Source organism: Hemibagrus wyckioides, linkage group LG29 (genome assembly GCF_019097595.1).
Source record: "Hemibagrus wyckioides isolate EC202008001 linkage group LG29, SWU_Hwy_1.0, whole genome shotgun sequence".
NCBI lineage: Eukaryota > Metazoa > Chordata > Actinopteri > Siluriformes > Bagridae > Hemibagrus > Hemibagrus wyckioides.
Genome location: NC_080738.1, coordinates 3768524 through 3794566, shown reverse-complemented (window position 1 = coordinate 3794566; position 26043 = coordinate 3768524). Strand labels below are relative to the sequence as shown.

The 26043-nt window shown below is 39.5% G+C and overlaps 2 protein-coding genes and 1 pseudogene across 10 annotated transcripts in view; 1 reads left to right on the top strand and 2 right to left on the bottom strand.

Moving 5' to 3' along the window:
* LOC131348986 (NACHT, LRR and PYD domains-containing protein 3-like) overlaps positions 1-26043 on the top strand; it is a 333823-nt pseudogene that overhangs the window by 72214 nt on the left and 235566 nt on the right.
* LOC131348988 (NACHT, LRR and PYD domains-containing protein 3-like) overlaps positions 1-26043 on the bottom strand; it is a 412464-nt gene that overhangs the window by 362700 nt on the left and 23721 nt on the right. The window lies entirely within an intron of this gene.
* On the bottom strand, positions 551-11096 carry LOC131349008 (uncharacterized). 6 transcript variants are annotated; one of them, XM_058384311.1, is made up of 7 exons: positions 10765-11096; positions 8385-8501; positions 7093-7209; positions 6606-6660; positions 6151-6355; positions 5698-5864; positions 568-710 (listed from the first exon to the last, which is right to left on the bottom strand). In XM_058384311.1, the coding sequence occupies exons 1-7, from the start codon at positions 10815-10817 to the stop codon at positions 702-704; spliced, it is 723 nt and encodes a 240-aa protein (XP_058240294.1). In that variant the 5' UTR covers positions 10818-11096; the 3' UTR covers positions 568-701. The 6 variants fall into 6 exon arrangements, with proteins under 6 accessions (XP_058240299.1, XP_058240294.1, XP_058240293.1 ...); XM_058384316.1 differs by lacking the exon at positions 5698-5864 and having other exon boundaries at positions 551-710; XM_058384310.1 differs by lacking the exon at positions 568-710 and having other exon boundaries at positions 5390-5864.

Sequence of the window (26043 nt, the reverse complement as noted above, 5' to 3'; positions counted from 1 at the left end):
GGTATGAAGAGTGAAGAGTAATGAGTCCAGTGCTGTAGATTCAAGGTGATGCAAGGTGATTACACAGAGTGACACGCCCCCTACATTAGAGCTTAATTAGGGCTATAATCTTTTATCCCGTTTCAGTGATGTGTCCGGTCATCAGCAGTCGTGTTCCAGACGCAGTCGCGAGTGTAATGAAAGTGACCGAGGTGGATTATTTACTCTACCATCATTTTTCCCTAAAATGTGTTTGGTGGAGAAACTAATAGTGTATAGATTGAGCACACATTGTATAATGAAAGTATAAATGATAGAAAAGGACAGATGACAGAACTGTAAGTTTAGTGTTTTTTAGTTTAAACAAAACAGTTACAGCTTTTCTGTTTACTGTGTTTGTTATTCAGAGGAAATGCAGCATGAACCCAGTCCAGCATTTTACACACCACTAATGAAGCTGACCATCTACTTTAAGTGTGTGTGTGTAAATATTATATCACCTGTGTGTGTGTGTGTGTGTGTGTGTGTGTAAATGTGACCTGTGTGTGTGTGTGCACCTCAGTATCTCCAGTGTACAGTGTGGATTCTTCAGTCCAGCAGAGAGCAGCTTCACTCCTGAATCCTGCAGTTTATTTCCACTCAGGTTCAGTTCTCTCAGACTGGAGGAGTTTGAGCTGAGAACTGAGGACAGAGCTCTACAGCTTTCCTCTGTCAGATTACACTCACCCAGACTGGAAGAGAAATGATGAAATATCAGAACACTCATCTCAAACACACACACAGCCATAATCCAGCTAAAGTTGAAGCTGTAACAGAAATGTGAGTGTGTTTCTCTCACACACAGAAATCAGAGGACAGGACACCACATCAGGACATTTACAGGAGCAGGGACGTCTTTCTGAACTCCACAATCTCTCAGCTACAATTTATTATAAGACCATTAGGTCATGTACATAACACACACAGGTGAGAGCGAGCAGCCTACAAACACTACACTCTGATCTGTGTTCAAGTTTCTACACCCAACACTGCAGATCCAGTGCATTTTATTACAGAAAATAAAGAATTATAGAGCTGTACACTAGCAGTTAATAACATGCCAATACTAGTCGTACTTTACACTGAGTTATATGCTGAATTTCACAGAGACGGTAAAACAGTTGGTGTGTGTTGTTCTCTGTGCTCGTACAGGTACAAATCTGTCACCTGGAGACCTCTGATTTTACACACACACTGGTTCAGGTGTTTGGTGTGGACCCGAGTACAGGTGGAGTCTTCACATACGTCCAAACAGATCCAAACTAAAGAAAAAGGTTGATTTGTTCAAACTAAACCAGGTAATTAACCAAGGTAAAGCAAGTCATGGGAGCCTGTGTGTGGTCATACATATGGAACTGGTCAGTTACAGTGTAAGAACGCACTCAAAACAGGTGTAGTTTAATCCATATGCAGATCTTTATTATTCAATATGGCAGGCAAGATTTGAAAGTCAATGTGGCAGGCAAAAAGGGTCAAAACCGTAAAACAAACACTATAGAACCAAAACCGAAACACAAACCGAAACTCTAGGTAAACCAGGAACAGGCAAGGCTCATACACGGAATAATCAAGGCACTCAGTGGAGTAACACTCAGTATGCAATGCAGAGATCATGATACTTCGCAGTGAACAAAGGGCAGCATGCTGTTTAAATACCCGAATACAGGTACATCTCAAAAAAATAGAATATCATGAAAAAGGTCAATATTTTTTCTCAGTTCAGAAAGTGAAACTCATATATTATATAGATTCATTACACATAGAGTGAAATATTTCAAGCCTTTATTTCTTGAAATTGTGATGATTATGACTTACAGATGAGGAAAACCCAAAATTATGTGTCTCAGAAAATTAGAATATTACATAAGATCAGTAAAAAATAGGATATTTCAAACAGAAATGTCAGGCTTCTGAAAAGTATGTTTATTTCTATGCACTCAATACTTGGTTGGGCCTCCTTTTGCATGAATTACTGCATCAGTGCATCAAGGCAATCAGCCTGTTGCACTGCTCAGGTGTAATGGAAGCCCAGGTTGCTTTGATAGTGGCCTTCAGGTCATCTGCATTGTTGGGTCTGGTGTCTCTCATCTTCCTCTTGACAATACTCCATAGATTCCCTATGGGGTTCAGGTCAGGCAAGATTGCTAGCCAATCAAGCACAGTAACACCATGGTCATTGAACCAGCTTTTGGTACCTTTGGCACTGTAGGCAGGTGCCAAGTCCTGCTGGAAAATGAAATCAGCATCTCCATAAACCTTGTCAGCAGAAGGAAGCATCAAGTGCTCTAAAATCTCTTGGTAGATGGCTGCGTTGACTGTGGACTTCAAAAAACACAGTGGACCAACACCAGCAGATGACATGGCACCCCCAATCATCACCTTCATGGAAACTTCACACTGGACTTCAAGCAACATGGATTCTGTGCCTCTCTACTCTTCCTCCAGACTCTGGGACCTTGATTTCCAAATGAAATGCAAAAATTCCTTCCACAGACCAGATAAGACGCTTCTGACGTTGTCTCTGGTTCAGGAGTGGCTTGACACAATGAATGCGACATTTGTAGGCCATGTCTAGGACCCGTCGTGTGCGTAGTGCCTCATGATGCGCTGACTCCAGCCTCAGTCCAATTCTTGTGAAGCTCCCCCAAATTCTTGAATGGATTTTGCCTGACAGTCCTCTCAAGGCTGCGGTTATCCCTTTTGCTGGTGCACCTTTTCCTACTACACTTTTCCTTCCACTCAACTTTCTATGAATATGATTGGATACAGCACTCTGTGAACAACCAGCTTCTTTAGCAATAACCTTTTGTGGCTTACCCTCCTTGTGGAGGGTGTCATTGACTGTCTTCTGGACAACAGTCAAGTCAGCAGTCTTCCCCATGATTGTGTAGCCTACTGACCAAGACTGAGAGACCATTTAAAAGCTCAGGAAACTTTTGCAGGTGTTTTGAGGTAATTAGCTGATTAGGGTGTGACACAATGACTTTCCAATATTGAACTTTTTCCGAATATTCTAATTGTCTGAGACACAGAATTTTGGGTTTTCCTCATCTGTAAGCCAGAAATAAAGGCTTGAAATATTTCACTCTATGTGTAATGAATCTATATAATATATGGGTTTCACATTCTGAACTGAATGACAAAAAATATTGACCTTTTTTCGATTAAAATTTTTAATCGCGATTAATCGCAATATTGTCATGAGTTAACGCAAGTTAACTCTCTCTCTCGCTCTCTCTCCTGTGCCATCCTCCGTGTTTGTTTAACCGCCTGTTTTATTTCTTTTCCAGTTCTTTTCAGCCCAGCGGCAGTCTTACGCTTATCCCAAATGCTCTCATTGGTTCAGTTTCAGTACTCGGGCGATGGCTCCCTCTGGTGTTCTGGTTCAGTATGCTTCGTTACATACAGCAAGTGTGTTAATTTACAGGAACAGTGTGAAAAGATAGAGTTGGTTTTTTCGTCTTGTCTCAGAAGGTGGTAAGGGCTGGGCAATTTTATTCTTTCAAAATTACACTCAAGAAAATCATTTTATTAGCAATATAGATTTATAGTGTTTTATTTATTAGAATGGACTTTGGAAAATATAGATGTGCAAAAAAGTAAGAATCTCTTTCTTAAATAAACAATGATTCTTTTAAATAAAGAGTATAAGAAGAAGTATATAAAAATGCACTATTTGTTCCAAATGGCCCTGTTACTAGTTTATACTATTTAAAGAAAATCCAACTCGACTCTTTCCAGTATGGTCCAGTTCAGTATTTTGTTCCCAGTTAGATGGTGGGAATCAGCTGTGATTAAATTAGGAAAAAAATGTGAAAAATTGGAAGAAATAAAAGCATGACAGAGTGAATCTCTCCACAACACTGTGTCACAGAACAAAAGATGAGGAACTTGAACCTAAACAGGTACTTGAAGGTGAACAGAGTGTTTAATATTTACTTTTTATATTTTCTATTCATATTGATCCCATTTTGACAGCTTGATGTTTTTCTTCTTCTCATTTGTGAGAGTTCTGTTCAATGTCACTTTCAGAATGAACAGAGAAAAGAAAAAGTGTCTTTCACTGCTGTTTACTTCAGAAATGTGTTTAGTTCTTAAATGCATGCAGTTATTAAGAACAGATTTTTATATAAATTTTAGAGAAAACTTAATATATCATGATTCATCTATAAAAGATATAAAATGATTCATATCCTGATCCATAAGATTTTGTCCATATGGCCCAGCCCTCAGTGCAGACATGACGTGTTAGTGTAAAAAGTGAAACAATCTTCTGTAAAAGTACCAGAGGTTTGTTTAAAGAGGATTAGAGGAACTATTAACAAGCATTAATCCAAACAGTGCAGTTCAGTGTTACATTAAAATAACAAACCATGCAGTAATACATTTATAAATAAAAATACTCACACAGCTTTTCTGGAGGCTTTGACCACTGGCAGCAGTCTCAGAAGACATTCCTCTGATCGATCATATTTCCTCAAATCAAACTCATCCAGCTCCTGTTCTGAGGTCAGTAACACAAACACCAGAGCTGACCACTGAGCAGGAGAGAGACTGGATCCACTGAGACAGCTGTAATATCCTGTGTTCAGGTAAGTCTGTACTTCCTGCACTAGAGAATGATCATTCAGTTCATTCAGACAGTGGAACAGATTGATGGATTTCTCTGGAGATGGATTCTCCCTGATCTTCTCCTTGATGTACTCCACTGTTTCCTGTTTGCTGTGAGAACTACTTCCTGTCTGTGGCATTAAGTCTCGTAAGAGAGTCTGATTGGACTCCAGTGAGAGACCCAGAAGGAAGCGGAGGAACAGGTCCAGGTGTCCACTCTCACTCTGTAAGGCCTTGTCCACTGCACTCCTGAGGAGATCAGACATGTTTGGATTTCTGAAGAAATTAAAATGTCCAGTGCTTTGCTCCACAAGCACATTTGTCTTTCTAAATTTAAAGCAGAAAAACATGTATAAAGCAGCCAGAAACTCCTGAACACTCAGATGTACAAAGCTGAACACCTTCCCCAGGTGAAGCCCAAACTCCTCTCTGAAGATCTGGGTACACACTCCTGAGTACACTGACACTTCTCTGACATCAATGCCACACTCTCTCAGGTCTTCCTCATAGAAGATCAGGTTTCCTTTCTCCAGCTGCTGGAAAGCCAGTTTTCCCAGTGCCAGGATACTCTCTCTGGTCTGCTGAGGATCAGGGTCATGTTTCTGATGGTACTTTTCATCCTTGTGTTTGATCTGAAAGATCAGGAAGCGTGTGAACATTTGAGTCAGAGTCTTGGGGATCTCTCCACTCTCTGCTTCACCCAACATTCTCTCTAGAACAGTGGCTGAGATCCAGCAGAAGACTGGGATGTGGCACATGATGTAGAGGCTTCTTGAAGACTTCACGTGTCTGATGATTTTATTGGCCAGGCTCTGATCACTGATCCTCTTCCTGAAGTACTCCTCTTTCTGAGGATCATTAAACCCTCGTACCTCTGTTACCTGGTCTACACACTCAGGGGGGATCTGATTGGCTGCTCCTGGTCGAGAGGTTATCCAGAGAAGAGCAGAGGGAAGCAGATTCCTCTTGATGAGGTTCGTCAGCAGAACATCCACTGAGGCTGACTCTGTCACATCACACAATCTCTCATTCTGGAAATTTAGAGGAAGTCGACACTCATCCACTCACCTCATGTTCATTATTGACGTCTCCACTCCAACCCTCTGTGATGTAGAGCTCTGTGTAGATCTCATTCAGAAGTGCTGATCTTCCATGCTGTGAGATTCCTTCATTAATTCTTTTAAACTTGTCTCTCAGGTTGGATTTCAGCTTTGTCTGACACACAGAGGCGAGTTCTAATAAACAGTAATAACATGTTTTAATGCAGAATCACTGAGCACTATATAAAATGTAAAATTCTTTCAAATGCTGCTGTTCATTCCTGATTCATCTACTAATTATTATTGAAGGAACAGGACCATTGTACAGAGTGACCACAAGCTGGACCATGAACAGGACAGAAAAGCAGCAGATGTACATGATACTAAAATCAAAGTTCAAACTAAAAGTCTTCATATCTAAAACTATTTCCTCTCTCTAAAGTGAACCTGATGGAATAAAGCCATGGCTCAGAGCTCTTACTGTTCTGCAGTGTGTTAGCGAGATCTGTGTGCTTCATGTTCTTCAGGAAGTGCAGTGTGATCTTCAGAGCTCCCTCTCTGACACTGTGAAGATCCTCCTCATCCTCCACCTCCCTCTCAGTGCATGCTGGGTAATCTGGACTCAGGAGCTTCCTAAACCTCTTCAGCTCATTCTTTATCAGAGTGATGACTTTGTGTTCCAGCTCCTGGTCAGAAACACACAGGAACAGATCTAAATATTAGAATCTTACACAGTGAATGGTGCTTTGTTAATGATTTTGATTATGAAAATAATAAAAGTCTCTTCCTCTTGCCTTTAGTTACAACTGAAATTCTGATTATTCACACAAGTGATTACCCATAATTCTACTGGACATCAAGAAATGACAAGGTATGACAACACACACATTACACACTATAAAACACACACACACACACACACACACACACACACACCTTGAATATGGAGTCCAGCTGATTTCTGCTGATGTTTGATTTCTTCTTTTGTGGTCTGTGAACAAATAAAACACATCATGTAATATGGACTATATGTATTCATAGCTGCAGAAATCACAGTAATAAATACAGAGACAGATATTTAACACTATCCTCTTAACACAATACACTGATTTCAGGATTTCATCACTGACACTAACATGTTTAGAAACAAATGATTGAATTAATGAATAAAATGGTTTATATTGTCATTAATATCCCAGGTGTAAATGTTCTTCTGTAGCACCACAGACCCTCCAGCTCAGGGACTGCAGGCTGAACTGACCTCTTAAAGCAGTTGTCCTCATTGCCGGACCGAGAGCTGCAGCACTGCACAGTTTAGTGTTTTACTGCTTCAACACCTGATAAAGCTCATGAAGGGCTTCATAATGAGACCAGTGAGTTTGATCAGGTGGAACACTGCTGTAAAACACCTCACTATACTGACCTCACATCAGTAGAACTGTCTCTGTCTCTGAAGGCAATTGGTTCTCCCATTGACCAGTCACTCTTCATGGACACACAGCTGGGTTCTGGTGAGTCTGATCTCTTTCCCGCCATCATTCTAGAATTCCAACAGAAATATCAGCAATAATTAATCCTCTGCTGTCTCAGCACTGTTAAACACTGTGTTGATCATTAAACACCAATAATTCCATCTTTTTAATTCAGCTCCAGTCTGCACGCTTCTTCAAACAGGAGAATGTTCTCTAATGGTCATTTTTAGGTTTTATTTTCATGACCATTAGGGAGTTTTTGATAAAGGAACTCAGTATAAACAATAAATGGATGTGATTTGAGGTAAACATGCATTAATGACAGAGACATGTTAAAAATCTAAACATTCCCAGCTGAAGCTAATTTAAATGATTTAGATGTAAACACATACAGATCTCCAGCCAAATCAAGTGTGTGTACAATTAAAAGATTCATTATTTAATTTAATTCATCTGAACTACAATCAGTTACGTAGTTCCAGGGGCGTTTCTAGGATTTGAAAACATCAGGGGCCAAAACATCAGGGGGCAATTAGGGACAGGGGGTAAGCAAGAATAACACGTTTTGTAAGAGCATTTTTATGTAATATTGTTTAATAATAAACACAAATTAACACAAATACTATGTAACTTTATAAAATTTCATTCAATCTTTTTTCTGAGTCCTCCCATCATTTCAGAGTCCTGCTACTGAAAATGGAGTTCATTAATTCATTACATTTTCTCTCTCACAGGCATGACATGCAATATTATAGATCCTTTATTATTTTTATTATTATTTTACAATAATCTATATTATACACCTCTTATTCCTCATTTATTCTGACACTACTGTATGTATTATTCTTTCTTTCTTTTTTGCCTCTCTTCTTTTCTCTTCTCTTCCTGTTCTCTCATCTCTCCTGCTGCTTGTATCTTGTCTACTTCATGCTCTTGGTGACTTTTCTATCCTATTTCTTTGAGGGTGGAATCATCAGAGAGTATCTCCGAGACTGGACTTGAGTAAAACGGTCATTTACCATACTAGTATTTCTAGTGCTGAGAATTCCTTTATCAACAGACAGAACAGCTGAATGATGGAGTCTGTTCTGGTCCATTGTTCACCTAAGTCATGTCTGTATTTTAACTTAAATACTGCATTAGTGGAATAATAGAAAGTCATGAAGATCATGAAGGGCTTCATAATGAGACCAGTGAGTTTGATCAGGTGGAACACTGCTGTGAATCACCTCACTATACTGACCTCACATCAGTAGAACTGTCTCTGTCTCTGAAGTGAAATGGACGTTCCATTGACCGGTCACTCTTCATGGACACACAGCTGGGTTCTGGTGAGTCTGATCTCTTTCTCTTCATCATTCTAGAATTCCAACAGAAATATCAGCAATAATTAATCCTCTGCTGTCTCAGCACTGTTAAACACTGTGTTGATCATTAAACACCAATAATTCCATCTTTTTAATTCAGCTCCAGTCTGCACACTTCTTCAAACAGGAGACACGCCTCATACCTCAGGAATTACACTGAGGTCAGGAGTCCCAATCACAGAGAACTGACTCCGCTGGGTCTTAAAGCCTGTCGAGTTCACTGACTCAAAGCGATGCTGCTCTTCTGCTCCACATTACACAGTCCTTTTTACTCTTCTCTCACTGAATGATTTCTCTAAACTGTTCTTAGATCAAATCAGTGATATATTCACTGCTATTAAACACCTTAAACCAAAGTTTAGTTCCTGTGTTAACTAGTGAGTGTTTAGAGATACAGATCTGTTCCCATGAGACGGTGTGTATTTATTGCTGGTGAATGTAAAAGTCAGGTCAAGTCAAAGAAGCTTTATTGTCACTTCAGCCATATATAGCTGATGCAGTACACAGTGAAGTGAAACAACGTTCCTCCTAGACCAGAGGTGCTACACATAAAGACAAAGTACAGTGACGCAGACAAACATTGAGCTAAACATAGAGATAAAACTAAACTATACTTAAGGTGCAAGAAAAGACTAGACATACAACAGAAGTGCACAGGATGACAAGACAAGACAGTGCAGACAAACAACATATAGACCGACTCTGTGCAAAAGAATAGTGTAGACAGTGAGTGCAAATATTAAAGTGACACGTAAACAGGATCAATGTAAAGTGTAATGTAAAGTGACATATGCATGCAAACAGGACAATTTGTGTGTGTGTGTGTGTGTGTGTGTGTCTGTGTCCAGCACAGTTCAGTTCTCTTGGAACACAGTTCTCAGTTTTTGTTTTGTTTTTTCTGTGCACGCTTTGCCTCTCTAATGGCTCGAGACAGTTCAGCCCGTGCTGTTCTTAAGGCGTCCTTGTCTCCAGTTCTGAAAGCAGAGTCTCTGGATCTTAGCAGCGCACACACCTTTGCGGTCATCCACGGCTTTTGGTTTGATCATGTGGTGATGGACTTGGAGACGGTCACGTCATCGATGCACTTCCCGATGTAGCTGGACACAGATGCCGTGTACACCTCCAAATCAACAGAGTCACCGTTGGTTGCAGCCTCCCTGAACATGTCCCAGTCAGTGCACTTGAAACAGTCATGAAGAGCAGAGATGGCTCCTGCTGGCCAGGTTTTGTTTCAGAACTGGTTTCTGGAATCAACATAACAGAGATGTGGTCTGAGTAGCCGAGGTGGGGGCGGGGCTCCGATCCAGCGTGTTCGCCCCTCTCGTAGCACAGTCCACATGCTGATGGAATTTAGGGAGCACTGTTCTGAGATTTGTATGATTGAAATCTCCGGCGATAATAAACAGTCCGTCGGGGTGAACATTCTGCAGCTCGCTAATAGCTCCGTACAGCTCACACAGAGCCTCCTTAGCATTAGCGCTGGGTGGAATGTACACTCCGATAATGAGAGTAGTGGTGAATTCCCGGGGTAAATAAAAAGGTCTGCATCTAACAGTCACAAACTCCACTAGTGATGAACAGTAACTAGACACAAGCACAGAGTCTTTACATCATTCTGTGTTGATGTAAACACACACACCGCCACCGCGAGTCTTACCGCACAGAGCTGCATTCCTGTCGGCACGAAACACGGTTAGCCCGGCTAGCTGAATGGCGGCGTCCGGAACTCTGTCGCTGAGCCACGTCTCCGTGAAAACAAAGACGCAGCAGTCTCTGTACTCACGCCGTGTAGTTCACTGGAGTCGGATGTAGTCCAGTTTATTATCCAGGGAGCAGACATTGAATGGCAGTATGGAGGGGAGTGCCGGCCGGCTAGGGTTTGTTTTCAGCCTAGCACGGAAACCCGCCCTATTTCCGCGCTTCCGCTTTCTCGCGCAACGCTTCCGTCGACTCTTCTCCCGGCCACCGGCATCAGGCGACGCCGAGGGCTTGGGGCCTGGTCTCCGCAACAAGCCGAGATCTCGAAGCTTTTCCCGTAGGTCATCATGCACGTTGGCTGATGCACGATTCCCATAATTCAGTAGCGTCTGGCGGTCGTACACATGAACACCATTGTATCTGGTGTCCATATGCCGTGGAAGTCTATAAGGCTATAACGGGACAATAGCACCATTTTTGGTCCGGAGTGGCCGCTGCGTGCTACTGCCGCGCCGCCATCTCACAAATGTTACTTATGTAAATGTAAAAGTTACTGACCTCTCGTCTTTCTTTAAGTCCTGTTTTCCAGACACACTCATGTTGGAGGTCATGTCTCCTTCTCCAGATTACAGCAGGACACACGTTTACTTCACTCCAACATCGGTGTGTTAAATCAAACACTATACACACGATATCAAGTCATAAAACAACCTGTGTACATTAAAAACTTCAGTACAAACCAACAAAACTCCTTATATTAACTCTAAACGTCTTCATTTAGAGCGTTTATATATCAGAGCTTTAGCTTTTACTCCTGGAATATTTTATTTTCATCTCGGAACAAAATGGAGCAGCTGAGTGTCACTTTCATCTAACGGTTTATTCTGCAGAGGGGGGAGGGGCAGTGACGCAGCCGTGCACGCGCACACACAGACACACACACACTCTCTCTCTCTCTCTCTCTCTCTCTCTCTCTCTCTCTCTCTCTCTGTGGTTCTGGTTTGTTTATCAATGATGGATTGACTGCTGAAAATAAATCATTAAAAATAGGTGTATTTATGTCAGTCTGTAAGAGTGTAGTGGGAAAAGATTTTAGACACTCTCTACATTGTTCTATTAGTAACACTACTTCTCCTAGGGCTGATAATTCCCTGCTTGTTGAAATGGGGAGCAACTTATTCCCCAAACAGGAGAGCCAGCAAACACAGAACCTTCTCCTAACATTAGCATAGGATTCCCCTTTGATTATTTTTTCAAAACCAAATAATAACCTTCTAGGAACGTTCTCTAATGGTTATTTTTAGGTTTTATTTTCATGACCATTAGGGAGTTTTTGATAAAGGAACTCAGTATAAACAATAAATGGATGTGATTTGAGGTATTGATGCTGCCACTACAGTATGTATTCTTCTTTCTTTCTTTTTTGCCTCTCTTCTTTTCTCTTCTCTTCCTGTTGTCTCATCTCTCCTGCTGCTTGTATCTTGTCTACTTCATGCTCTTGGTGCCTTTTCTATCCTATTTCTTTGAGGGTGGAATCATCAGAGAGTATCTCCGAGACTGGACTTGAGTAAAATGGTCAGTTACCATACTAGTATTTCTAGTGCTGAGAATTCCTTTATCAATAGACAGAACAGCTGAATGATGGAGTCTGTTCTGGTCCATTGTTCACCTAAGTCATGTCTGTATTTTAACTTAAATACTGCATTAGTGGAATAATAGAAAGTCATGATGTTCAGACTATAATGTCTTAGTACTTTAACAGTTTATATTTTATTTAGATCTATCTTTAGGTTTATTTAATTTAAGGCTTTTGTTCATACTGGGTATGGAATAATATTCCAAAGGGTCCTATATGTCAGGGGTTTTCAGAATCAGAGACAGTGGGCCTCCTTTGTGACACAACATACATTTGTCAGCTGACTTTTATCAACTGTGTTAACATTAAATATTATTAGTTAGACTTTTATCTGAATAATAAGATTGTTGTGTTTATGGACAGTTTTTTTATTGCTGTCATTCTCAACGGCTGTAAGGTATTTTAGTCATGTGGTGTGTGTGTGACAGTAAACGGCAACAGTGCTCCACTAAACCGATCAACATTTACTTATGACCGCTCGAGCCCCTCCCCTGTGACGATTAGCCCTAACGACGCCCCTGGGCAGCAGACTTTGGCTCCTCCCCGTCTTTCAGCGCGTTCTTCAATCCGCAGACCGCGGTGTCACACAGCGAGGATCAGGGGAGTGTGTGTGTGTATGTGTGTGTGCGTGTGATCAGGAAGACTCATATTTGGCTTGTTCAGTACTCAAATGTTATACACATCTATGCAATACACTGGAATGCTGCAATAAGTTTATCATCCTACCCTGTTAGTCAAACCTTTATTTTATTTTATTTTATTTTATATATATATATATATTTTTTTTATTATACCCTCATGGGGGGCTGAGCCTCCCTTAAGTGAAAATTCGTTATTCGATATTCATTGTAATCCTGTATGAAACAATATTTTTAACAATATTTTCGTACACCGAGGTCAAATTGACTCAAAAATTCTAATTGAATACCAAAAATTCAAACACAGGAGTGGTCGAGGACTGAGGTCCCACTATATATTGTATTGTATCATTATATTGACTCTGTTCACACAGCTGTGTGCAGAACCCCCACCCCCCACCCCACCACAAAAAACCCCAGAAAATACAGATTTTTAAAAACTTTACAATAACATAACATAAATACTGAACAAATACATAAATAAATAAGCATTAAGCAAAAGTAGTAAATAAATTGTGATAATAAATAACAAACAAATTTGACTGACAGTCACTAGAAGACTCAGACAACAGTTAAACAAAGTGCAAATCAACAAAAAAGTGCACTAAACTCTATTATATTTTCTACCTTTCATTTCAGTTTTGTGCAAACAGTGAAAAATGCTATACTTAACCTTAAAATATTTCAGTTCATGAATGCTAGATTATAATCCTAGTCTTTTAGACACTCTTTGGTGAATTAAAAGAAAGCAGTAATGTAACTGAAATTAAAACAACATTACAAAAGCTGAAATTTATTTCAAAGAAAATAAAGTAAAATAAAATAAGTTAGCAGTTAACTTAAGCAAAGACGTTCCACAGTGTCAGTGTTGCCAGTTAAGATGATCTAAAAAGACTATTTCAAAATAATACATAAACATAATGATCTAATACCCAGTCGTTATCTTCTGATTCTTTCCTCTATTTTACTTTTTTTTCTGCTCCTCTTCTTTGCGTCGCTTCCTGCCTTGTGCACCTGATAATTTACTTTTTCCATTCATTTTTTGGACAGAATACTTTAAGAGCACATAAACGGCAAAACTAATATATATGGTAACTGCGTGTGCATGCATAATTAATGCGTTATGGTGATGTGTTATAATCACGTCATGATGCAAACAGTGTTTAAATTATACACTGTAAAAAAAATGTCCGTAGATTTAACAGTAAAATACCGTATAAATGCTACAGGATAAAACCGTATTTCACAAAACTTGCGATAACTGTAGAATTTACAGTCAAAAGCTGTAATTTTTTTTTTTACAAAGACCTTAAATTTAACGCATAAAAACATGTGAAAATATGGTTTATTGCAGTAAAATTAACAATATACTGTATTGATTGGCATATAAAGGAAAACATTATTCTGTCTTGGGCAATTCCAGCATTATGGACATGACATTATGCGTTATGGATGTAACATATAAACTCTCAGAAAATGTATTTTTTACCAATATACTGAACCATCTGATTATATTTTACTAAACCCTTGTTGATAGAGTTTAAAAATCAGAATAATATCAGTCTAGACTTTTTTAAGATTGAAAATGCACTAGGTTTCTATTTTATAAAAGGGAAATAAACACGCGTTATGGATGTGACAAAAAACTCTGTAGGATTTCTTTAAATAAAAATGCACAAACCAGAAGCAATAACCAGCTATACCCAACAAATGAAGAGATGCCCCTTCACAGATCATAGTTACTTTATTTTATTTTTCTACTGCCCATTTATGAGGAACATGCCGTTATGGACGTGACAAATACAGAAACATATTTGACACCCCTGTGCAGTGTGAACTTAACAACCACAATGCAGGACAGAGGACGTAAACAATTTTAACACGTGTGATAAAATCATCTTTTTCTGTGTAACGTTGTAATATAAAGTCTTCTATCAAATTGTATGCTTAAATTGTCTGCCTAAAACGCTTAAAAATGTCCACCTTGACATTTGTATATTTGATTTTGAGAATTGAAATATTGTTTTGCTGTAATAAACAATGATTTTACATTTTTTAGAGAGAAATTTCTGAATAGATTCTACTCTGTTTTGTCTCTGCCCTCAGGAATTTGTTTTAAGGTAAGAAAATCAATTCAACAAGCTTTTGAAACGTAACCGTTAAGCATCATCCAATCAGGATAAATGTTGTGCCTTGGCTCAATTGGGCAAAGAATTTGATTGGCTGAATACTCATTGGCGCGGAACACAGGAGCGTTTGCTTTCCCGCATTTCAGCAGTGGCGAACTGGAGATTTTTTTGAAGCACTGTTGGAGCTCAACTACAAATTAGTGGAAGTATTCTGTAAGCTAAATGTGTACATTGGTAAGTTGGATTAAACCGATTTAAGCAGTGTGTGGTTTTAAACACGAGTAGCATGTATTCTGTCCCTGTTTTAATGGCGCATAAACATGTCTAGGCAGCGCATGTAGTCAGACAAGCGCTAAAAAGCTAGAGTTAGAAATCAGTAAAAATACTGCATTAAATAAATGTTTCTAGGCACTTTTTGCAGTGTGTAGGTTTAAACACGAGTAGTATGTAACGTAACCAGTTTTCACGATGAATAAACATGTCTAGGCAGCGCATGTAGTCACACTTACAAGCTCTATAAAGTCCAGCCTGGGATGTGAAACATCATTTAGGTGTTTAAAACAGCAGTAGAGTGTGTGTTTGTTCATGCAGTTAAAATGTTTAGCTGTTATTTCTGTGGAATATCAGTGCAAACCCTTAGGGAGCATGTTTTACATGTCAAACTCCACCGTAATGAACCACGATGCGTGTTCAAGTGCGCCGCTACAGATTGCCACGAAACGTTTCGTTCATACGGAGCATTTAAGGCTCATTTTTACCGTAAATATAACATAGATTCACATGTTGCTACAACAAATGCCCTTACGGTGTTTACGTGTAATATTTCTATGTGCCAGCGCCAGTATCGCGATATCAAATCACTAACAGTTCACTTAAAGGAACATATCCTGTCCGGTGACAGGATGCGTCCATACATTCACTGTAAAGTCGTCGTTTACATCCCACATGTCCAGGAAACACAGACAGTGTTCTGTGGACAGTATAAGTCCTCTTTATAAGAAGACAGTTTCTCAGTCTCTTTAAACTGAACCTTTAGATACAGGCCCTACAGAGAGATTTGGTGAGACTGATGAAGGTGAAGTTCATCTTACAGAAAATTTCAATGTTTCTCAGAAATATTTCTCTTTTCTATGTGAAATTACAAGGGCAGTTTCTTCTGCCAGCCTCAACTGTACAAAATATTGTTGAAGAGATGCAGAGCATACATGAACTAGGATAAACATACACTTTGAATAAATTGAGTGCATTTCTGAAAAGTGATTTAGAGTTAACAGATATGGACATTGGTAGAATATGTCATGATGGAATCTGACCTATTCAGCATTAGTCATGAAGGACCAATGAGAACCAAATTATCAAGAACAAAGGCTTTTAAAAAGATGTTCAGATACACAGAACCTGTAAAGTTGTACTTAGGAAGAGATGAAACAAGGTCACAGAGTTTTTCCTACTATGTTCCATTGAAAGACACTTTGAGATGTTTATTGGAGTCTGACTTATGGTGGAATTGTGCTGCACAGCATCCATGCTTACCGTGCACAGATGTGCTTTGTGATGTCAGTGATGGTCAGGTATACAAAAACAATGAGTCCTTTTCTCAAAACCCATCATGTCTCAAACTAATTCTATTTCAAGATTCTTTTGAGGTGGTGAACCCATTAGGTTCAGCAAAAAGCAAGCTCCAAGCACTAGCTGTATGTCTGTCTCTGGCTAATTTACCCTCTCATAAGATCAAGTGCAGACCACATCTCACTTGTAATGCTGTGTCGAGAAACAGACTTCAAACACTTTGGACATGACAAAGTTTTCTCAAGGCTAATTGCAGACTTACAAGACCTGGAAGACAATGGAATAACCGTGGCAGAGGAAAAAGTTAAAGGGACTGTTTTGTGCATTGCAGGGGACAATTTGGGGTCTCATAGTATCGGTGGATTCACAGAAAATTTTAGTGTTTCTGAATATTTCTTCAGGTATTGCTGGATAACATGAAGGGATTTTCAAACAGATCCAAAGGTATGTGGGCCTCAGCGCACTCCTGAAAACTACAATTCTGCAGTAGACATTTTACAGTCGGAGGAACAACAAAACGTTGAAGGTATAACATTTGAGTCAATTTTTAATTCATTGAATTATTTTAATGTTTGCATGCCTTGTTTAGGCCATGACATTTTTGAGGGTTTCCTTTCCTATGATTTAATCCTTTACCTGAAGTACTTCATCAAGCAGAAAAAGTGGTTCTCCTATTCAATTCTGAATAGACGCATTAAGCAATTTAAATACAGTTCATCTGATGCATTGAATAAGCCATGTGCAGTGAGCTCCAATGGAGTAAAGCTTTCTGGTCAGGCTATTCAGAACTGGAATTTTCTAAGACTTCTTCCTGTGATCATGCGTGACAATGTTTGGCAGTTGACCCTTCAGCTAAAAGACATTGTGGAGATGATTTGTGCACATTACCAGATGTCACATACCTTGACGTTCTTATCCAAGAATATCTTACTTGTAGATTCTCTCTCTTTCCAGGACATGGACTAAAGCCTAAGCATCACTACTTGTGACACTACCCTGCACTGATTTTAAAGACTGGTCCATTGATCAGGTTGTGGACGATGCCCTTTGAGAGTAAGCACAGTTACTTTAAAAGATGTGCTAGGAACTTAAAGAATTTCAAAAACCTGTGCTTCACTCTCTTTGAAAGGCATCAAATGTTCCAGGTCTATCTGTCAGAAGGGTCAATGTGTAATCTAATTTTGAGTGTAAAAAACAGCACTGCATTTTACCCAGAGCAGGGTGTCTGCGGATCCTTACAAAGTCTTAAATTACATAATATGAAAATAAGGCCTTAATTAGCATTAAAATGTCTTATATTATACTTATAAATGTCTTGGGGAAATGTAAATCAAATTTTTCATGTGTTCGAGGTCCGGTGTAGGCTGTACAATTTTTTTTAACTCTGAACAATAGGGATGAAAGCTTTGGAGACCCATATGCAGTGTGAAAAACACAAAGCGGAAACTTGTCGGAACCTGGCGTTCATCAGTTCTGCTCCGTCGCGCCCACATCATTAAGCCTATTACAGAGCGCTGCTGCATCCCGAACACCGGCGTAAGCATCAGCTTCAAGTTCAAGCACCGCGACTCGGGGACAATTCTAGGATTTTCATTTAAGGGGGGCTCAGCCCCCAATGAGGGTATAATAGTAAAAATAAATAGTAATTAATTAAATAAAGGTTTGACTAACAGGGTAGGATGGTAAACTTATTGCAGCATTCCACTGTAATGTACTGATGTGTATAACATTTGAGTACTGAACAAGCCAAATACGAGTCTTCCTGATCACACGCACGCACGCGCGCACACACACACGTCCTCTGATCCTCGCTCTGTGACGCCGCGGTCCGCGGATTGAAGAACGCACTGAAAGACGGGGAGGAGCCGAAGTCTGCCGCCGTTTTCATATGAAATTTAAAGCGGACTGAGGAGATCACCAATTTGTGTACAGTTTATGGACAATCGCTGAAATTTAGGGGGGCTGAGTAGAAATGTTAGGGGGGCTAAAGCTTAGCGACAACCATGCCGTGACTTCCGCTCCAGCAAACATCAGAGCAACGCTTGGCTTCATGGCAACACTTTTTTTTATTTTTTTCTCTCAGTTATTTACTTTTTTTCTATGAATGTTCACTGCAGTTCGAATTAAAAAAGTTACTCTCTTTCTATGGATGTACCAAATGTCAGTTAGAGGTTTTTAGAACTCCTGCAACAGGAGCATCATGAGCAGGTTGGTGGCACACAGCTAATTGTGGTGGGGAGCTGTGGCCTCCACACCCTACACAACGCCTGCAATCATGGCTTCTCCATTTGGCACCTGGAGAAGGTTCTGAGGGCCTTGGACATACTCTTTCCAATGCATCAGCTAGGAGGGAGGATTTCACTGCTCTAACCAAATGCACAAAATTTCCACTTCTGTTCTGTGGACACAGGTGGCTTGAAAATCTACCAGTCGTGTAGAGAGCTTTGGAGGTCTGGCCATGTACATGGATGCAGTTAGGAAAATAAGATAGCGAATCCAGGAACGGAATCTTATGACACTCTTGAAGCTGCTGAAAAAGACCCTCTTGGTCTAAATTTCATTCTGAATGGTATTAAAAAGGTCTTAAAAAGTCTTAAATCTAACTCTTAGAAACCTGCAGATACCCTGCGGAGCTGTATGGTGATTCTATTAAAGATGCTGTGAGGCAGTTTGGATTTACAAAGAACAATTACAAAGTCTCAGCAGAAGTAATGTACAGGGGAACGTTAAACAAAAAAAGGGCAGTTCCTTGTGACAAATAATATGGATAAGTTGTTCATTTTCTGCTGAGAAAGTATGTAGCAGAGATCATTCCTGAATACCATTTGCATGAATTGAAAAATCAGACTAAAATAATGCATTGTGTGAAAATCAATGACCTGGCAGATTTCTATCCTTTAACATCATATATGATGAATGAAAAAAGGGTAATTCCATTAAAGCACAATGTGATGTCACACTGAATATGATTGTTGATCTGTATTTTCTCATACTTTTGGTTTATTTATGTGAATTATTATTTTTAATAATTCTTTTAATTTTTAACAATAATATTTATTGTTTTTCAGAAATGGGTGAATCGGAGCTACACATTTCAAACATCAGCATTGCAACTGATCCTGTATTACCCTGACCTCCCAATCGCAACTAAGAAATCTCTTGAGGACTCCTTAAAATCACTTGGTGTGGAGAACCCAGAAGATTTCAGATTTCTTGAGGAATCAGATCTGGCAGCTGTACTGAGGCCCATTCAAGCCAGGAAATTTATTTCTGTTCTAAAGGAGACCAGTAAGTCCAAGTATTTGTTTCTGTTACAAAAATTTAAAGGGATAGTTCACCCGAAAATGAAAATTGTCATTTACTCACCCTCAGGTTGTTCCAAACCATTTATTTTCTGTTTATTTTAAGTGAGGCAAAAAAAAAAAAAGATTATTATTATATTATTATAGGCTGTTGAACTTCATGAGGAATGTTTGTGCAACCAAGAATAAAATGTCTTAGGCCTCGTTCACACTACAGGACTTTAAGCCCGATTTGCAAATTAACGAGCTCGCCGACAGATCGGTCTGTGATCGTGGGAAAATCAGCGGGTGATCAGCACTTTGCAATCTTTGTGTGAACTACTCAACGACGCATCCAAGAGGCTCGCTGACGCGTCGCTGACAAAATCCACATATCTGGCATGTTAAATATCTGGGACGGTCGGCCGACTCCACATCACGTGGTGTCAGTTGTAGCTACGACCTCCAGCCAATGAAAGAGCAAGTCAACAGAGTTGAGGTCACCGGGAGAAAAGCAGCAGCAGCAACATGGTTTCAAAAATAGTGTGGACACAACATTTATTTTAATAAATTAACATTTATTTAGAGCGAGACTCCTGCTAACGTCCATTTTCAAAACAAACCTCTACCGAAAGTCTCGTGTCATTTCCGGATCCACCTGTCGTGTGTGTTTTCATGACAAAACGTGGTTTGGGGACGACGTTGAGGCGTTGAGTGACAAGAGTTGTTGTCAGATGGTGTGGTGTGCGACCCCTTCTTGTGGATCAATTACGAAGCGTCATGTAGTGTGAACACCACAAGGACAAAAAGACATACAGTGAAGTCATGTAGTCTGAACAGCAAAGCGATCTGCCAATGGTTAAAGTCTTGTAGTGTGACCAGGCCTTTACAGGCTGTTGCTCAGAGGATGTGAAGGACATGATTCTTCTACTTCTTTCCTATTTTGATGAGAAAGAGGAGCTCCTTCTTCATTATGTAGAAGAGACAAGCCTCGCAAAGGATGTAGAGTTGGAAAACCTGCCTGTGACGCCTTGCATTGTTGTGTGTGGTAAGTACAAGTTTTCTTCATATACAGTAGCACCCTCAAGCTTTAATGATTAAATGTTTATCTATAAAATTGACTTTATATATTCCTTGCAAAGTATACAAAACAATAGTTTTGACCAATCATATAAATTGTAGTTTGTTTTTTAATTTGTACTGCCCAGAACAAACTGCTCCACATAACAGATGTTTTTACATATATTCCACAACACAGACTAATAACACAGTTTACAAAAATAGTCCAGTTCAAAAGTTTAGATAGCCGAGATGCTTAATGCTGTATGATGTTACCTAAATCATCAGCATTTCTGTGTTTGTTCACAAGTGTTTTGTTTTAATCTGAGACATGAACCTTCTGAAAATTCACCCAGGTCTTGTAGGTTATTTGCTTTTTGACATGTTCTGCATATTTTGCCTCTAACACTGACTGTATAATTTTGAGATTTGTCTTTCAATAATGTGGACATCTGAGAGACTCGGGTAATAGTTGTGTACGAGTCTTATAATTGTCCTTAGTGTTAAAAGATGAGTGTCATGGTCAGATATGTAGATTCAAAGCACGTTCAGGACCTGGTGAATTTTGTTCAATGTCTCAAATCAAACAAGAGCCTAATGAACAACAAAACAGAATGTTCATCTTTCAGGTAACATACAGTATTAAGCATTTGGGGTATTTAAACACTAGGTTTGAACTAGGTTATTTTAGTAAATGGAGTTAGTAATCTGTGTTGTAGAATATGTAAAAATCTACTATGTGAAAGTTTTTTGAAATAGCTCTCAATGTAAAAGCCCAGCTTCTGACCTCATATTGCTGAATATCTACACGATTTGCCAGACAAAATCTGCAAAACTTGTCAACATTAAAAGACTCCTGAAATCCTGCAAGTGAATGTACACCCAAATTGTCTGCAGTTACATACAAAATTGTGCCTTTAACATTTGATCCAAGACTCGAAACAAACACACCTTGTCTCTCAAGGAACTGAAGATCCCTAATCAGAGGCTCTAGAACCTTGCTGTAACCATAGTTTTTTACATGCAGAGTTTTGCATAACACAGCTAAATATATTGATGATAATGTTGATCAAAGTTGAAATTTTGTGTTTCATTTTTGAAGTGCCTAATGGATTACAAAGTTCAAAATCATCAATATATAGTCCAAGAGCTATGCCTAATTTATCAGACAGAATTTTGTTTTCCTTAAAGTGTTCTCCATCTCAAAATGAACTGTAACAACCTTCATGCTGACTGGATCTCTCTAGTGTCTTTAGAATCTCATTTCTTTCCAAAGGTTTACTAAGCAAATTCAAAATAGGAACATAAACAAAGGTATGCTTCTCTTGTGCATTTAACACATACTCAACTGGTTCAATAACAGGAAAGTTCCTCCTGTAAAATGAGTCTTTTACACTCTGTGCCAGTAGCTCCCTGCCTTGAGAGCAATTTCAGTGGGTTCAAAGTTTGTAGTTCTTCTGACAACGAAACTACAACAGAGGCATCAACTGTACAATTATTGTTTTTCAAAACGTTATCAATAACTTTTCTTATACTTTGTTGGGCAAATTCCCCAATGTCAAATAACTCATCATTTCCTATACTGCCGAATTTGACACATGTAAAAGTGTCTGCATGCAGAGAAATTGATGCTGAATGGTCTTTCCATTTTCAAGTCCAGCTTCAGCCTCAGATTCAGAATCACATCCAAGTATCTGAAGCAAAATCTTCTTCAGTCACAGGCACAGAAAGTGAATGCTGTGCCACAAGTTCTGCTCTGAAATTTTCTAAGGTGGAAGACTTATGATTATGACTTCTGTGAGCAGTAAAAGTCGACAGCGCACTAGACTTGAAAAGACCTGCAAAAGGACATTTAACAACTTCTGTTTCTCAAATGAATCTTCAGATGAATGAAATATTTGTTAGTGTCACTAGGCTCTGAGAATGTACACAAATCACAGAATAATTTGTTTACAATCTTATACATTCCTTTATGCTTTTCCAAATGATGTTTAAGTCCCGCCTGGGTTTGAAAAGTTTTCAGACAGTCTTTGTAAATACAGATGAGGCCTGAAAAGTACAAAATACATCACTTCAGTGCATCAAATCTAAGGAATTATTACAATTGTTTCGCTCCAAATACGGTTAAAACAGCATCGAATGCTTATAATATCTTCAAATTCCGAGCTAAGGTGGATTTTGAGTATGTGATGAGGCAGAAATGTGTTATTTCTATTTTATTTTTTTTTACAATAGGTTAAACGCTACACCCCCTTAGCATTCCTGCGTAAACATATTGTACAAATAGCCTCAAATTCATTAAAAAAATACATACAAACTTTAAACTATCAGACTCATGGAAATACCTGTTATACATGATAGGATGGGGAGGGATTTTTACGATCACAGGTAATATGGTGTCTCAAGGAGGACACAGGAGTTTATGTCCTGGTGAAATGAACATTCAGGGCCTGGTGACTGCTGTCCTCTACAACTCTGGACACTGTTCTGAGTCCTGCCACAACACAGAGCACCACTCACACAGTTTTAACATTAAATCACATGTCATATATGATGCAACATTATAGTTTTATGTTTATAGTTTACCAGGATTTAAAAAAAAACTTGATTTAAAATAAAGGTAGCCCTTTATAATCTGTCATTTGTCCCTGTCCTGCCATTTTCATATCAACCTCAGTACTTCAGATGTCCTGGACTCACACGTGCACGTGCATGCACATAGTTTACTAGCCTTGCCAGTGAACCTTATCTGACAAAAATCAAATGATTTGTTGAAAGGCAAATACGTTATATATGTATTTATAATCTAAATCTTCTACATACACACCCACCAACTACAATATCCGATATACATCAATTAAACTATTTTAATATGTAAGGCTTTGATAAGTGAATTAGCATGGGAAACTGTGATGCACGGAGCAGGGTCAATGAGCTGATTATTTTCTATTTGCTCATAGAATCTCCCCTTACATCTAATAAAGGGCAATTTTATTAAATCAGGACAAGAAAAACACAAACGCACCTCTGTATCTATCAAAGATACTATCGTATTTAGAGATTAAAACATCAGGGACGAGCTTCAGGTCACAGTTTAGGATCAAGAACCTGCTTCAATACAAGACCAGACAAGTGTGCACGAGCATCGCACGTGGCCCGTAATTCTGAACAAGGACAAAATTATCTCTCTGAAAAGTGGCGTGGGGAAAAAAAGAGAGAAAATATGATGAGCTGCATACGGCAAAAAATAATACTGAATAAATAAAAACAGACAAGACGAAACAAACCACGCGCCTGAGAGAGAGAGAGAGAGAGAGAGAGAGGCAAAGAGGAAGAAAACGTCTTTGCCGACGTGCGTCAATTTAATACAGGAGCGCGCATCAATTACACGCGAGAGTGCTCGCGTGCTAGAGACAGTTACTGGAGGACAATGCAACCGTGAAGAAGATAAATGAATGAAAGAGTGAAGAGTGTGTGTCCTGCGGTGCGTGTCTCTCCATGGTGTGTGTGCGCGCGTGTGGGAATTATGGACTCCACCTTGACCGTGCGTAAAGTTTCTTTAACTCCAGTGCGATCATGCGCGCGGTTGCCAGATCCTCTTACCTCCCTGTTCAACTTCTTCAGATTCTCTAGTTCAGGGGAAAAAAATATCCGACCTCCCTGAAAAACTCTCAATGTGGCAACACTGCACGGAGATGTGAGGGGCGGGACTTATTTTATAAACGGCGTGCGCGCGTGCCTGTGTGCGCCAATCGCGCTGCAAGTGTGTATCGAACACAGAGCAGTGTGTAAGGTCCGAGTCCACGTGTCCTGACTGAGTATTTATTCATCTTCTGCACGCGCTTCATGCTCATGAGGATCACAGAGTAAATGAGTCAGGAATACACTCTGGATGAAACCCCAGTGCTACACACACACACACACACACACACACACACTCACACACACACACACACACACACATACACACACACACAGGGCACAATTTAGTATCAGATCCACCCCCTGTCCCCATTGTGTGTAAACTCTAGAGAGATCGTGGTGTGTGGAAACCCCTGAAGATATAAAGATATTATAAAGTCAACATCCATGACACAGATAAAGTGACAGAGATTTTTCTTCATTCTGATATGTGATGTGAACTTTAACTGAAGACGTGTTTCTGCATGCTATAGAAATATATACAGGTGCATCTGGAAAAATTAGAATATCGTGGAAATTTCAATATTTTTTGCTTAAGTTACTTCAGAAAATGAGAAGTGTATATATTCTAGACTCATTTCATGTAAACTAAAATGTTCCAAGCATTTTTCTATTTTAATTTTCATAATTGTGGCCTACAGAAAAAAACGTATCTCAAAACATTAGAATATTTAATTTCCACTTTGAGCAACTCTTTTTTATTGCAGTATAAATCCCACAAATCTCCCAGTCAGGTTCAGTACACACTACCACAATCATGGGGAAGACTGCTGACCTGACGGTTGTCCAGAAGACACTCATTGACCCCCTCCATAAGGATGGTAAGCCACAGAAGATCATTGCTGAAAGGGCTGGCTGTTCACAGAGCGCTGTATCAAAGCATATTCATGGAAAGGAGACTGGAAGGGCAAAGTGTGGTAGGAAAAGGTGCACAAGCAACAGGGATGATCGTAGCCTTGAGAAGATTGTCAAGCGAAGCCAATTCAAGAACGTGGTGGAGCTTTATAAGGAGTGGACTGAGGCTGTAGTCAGAGGATCGAGAACCACCACACTCAGATGTGTCCAGAAAATGGGTTACAAGTGTCACATTTCTAGTGTCAAGCCACTCCTGAACTAGAAACTTAAGACATCAGAAGCATCTTATCTGGACTAAGGAGAAGAAGAACTGGAGATTACTCAGTGGTTCAAAGTCCTCTTTTCAGTTGAAAGTAAATTTTGCATTTCATTTGAAAATCAAGGTCCCAGAGTCTGGAGAAAGAGAGGAAAGGCCCAGAATCCAAGCTGTTTGAAGTCCAGTGTGAAGTGTCCACAGTCAGTGATGATTTGGGGTGCCATGTCATCTGCTGGTGTTGGTCCACTGTGTTTCATTAAGTCCAAAGTCAATGCAGCAATCTACCAAGAGATTTTAGAGCACTTCATACTTCCATCTGATGACAAGCTTTATGGAGATGCTGATTTCCTTTTCCAGCAGGACATGGCCCGTGCCCACAGTGCAAAACTACTTGGAACTGGTTTGCTGATTGTGGTATTACTGTGTTTGACTGGCCGACCAACTGACCTGACCTGAACCCTATAGAGAATCTATGGAGTATTGTCAAGAGGAAGACGAGAGACACCAGACCCCACAATATAGATGAGCTGAAGGCCGATATCAAAGTAACTTGGGCTTCCATTACACCTCAGCAGTGCCACAGGCTGATGGCCTCCATGCCACTCCTCATTAATGCAGTAATCTGTGCAAAAGGAGGCTCAACCAAATATTACGTGCATAAATGAACATAATTTACGTTTGACTTTTTTGTATCCTAAATCATTTCTGTAAG

Coding starts and splice junctions, on each gene's coding strand:
- LOC131349008 (XM_058384310.1), bottom strand. CDS start 10,817: ATGACCTCCAACATGAGTGTGTCTGGAAAACAGGACTTAAAGAAAGAC. Junction 8,502..10,764: donor GACTTAAAGAAAGACGAGAG/GTCAGTAACTTT, acceptor TTGGAATTCTAG/AATGATGAAGAGAAAGAGAT. Junction 7,210..8,384: donor GACAGTTCTACTGATGTGAG/GTCAGTATAGTG, acceptor TTGGAATTCTAG/AATGATGGCGGGAAAGAGAT.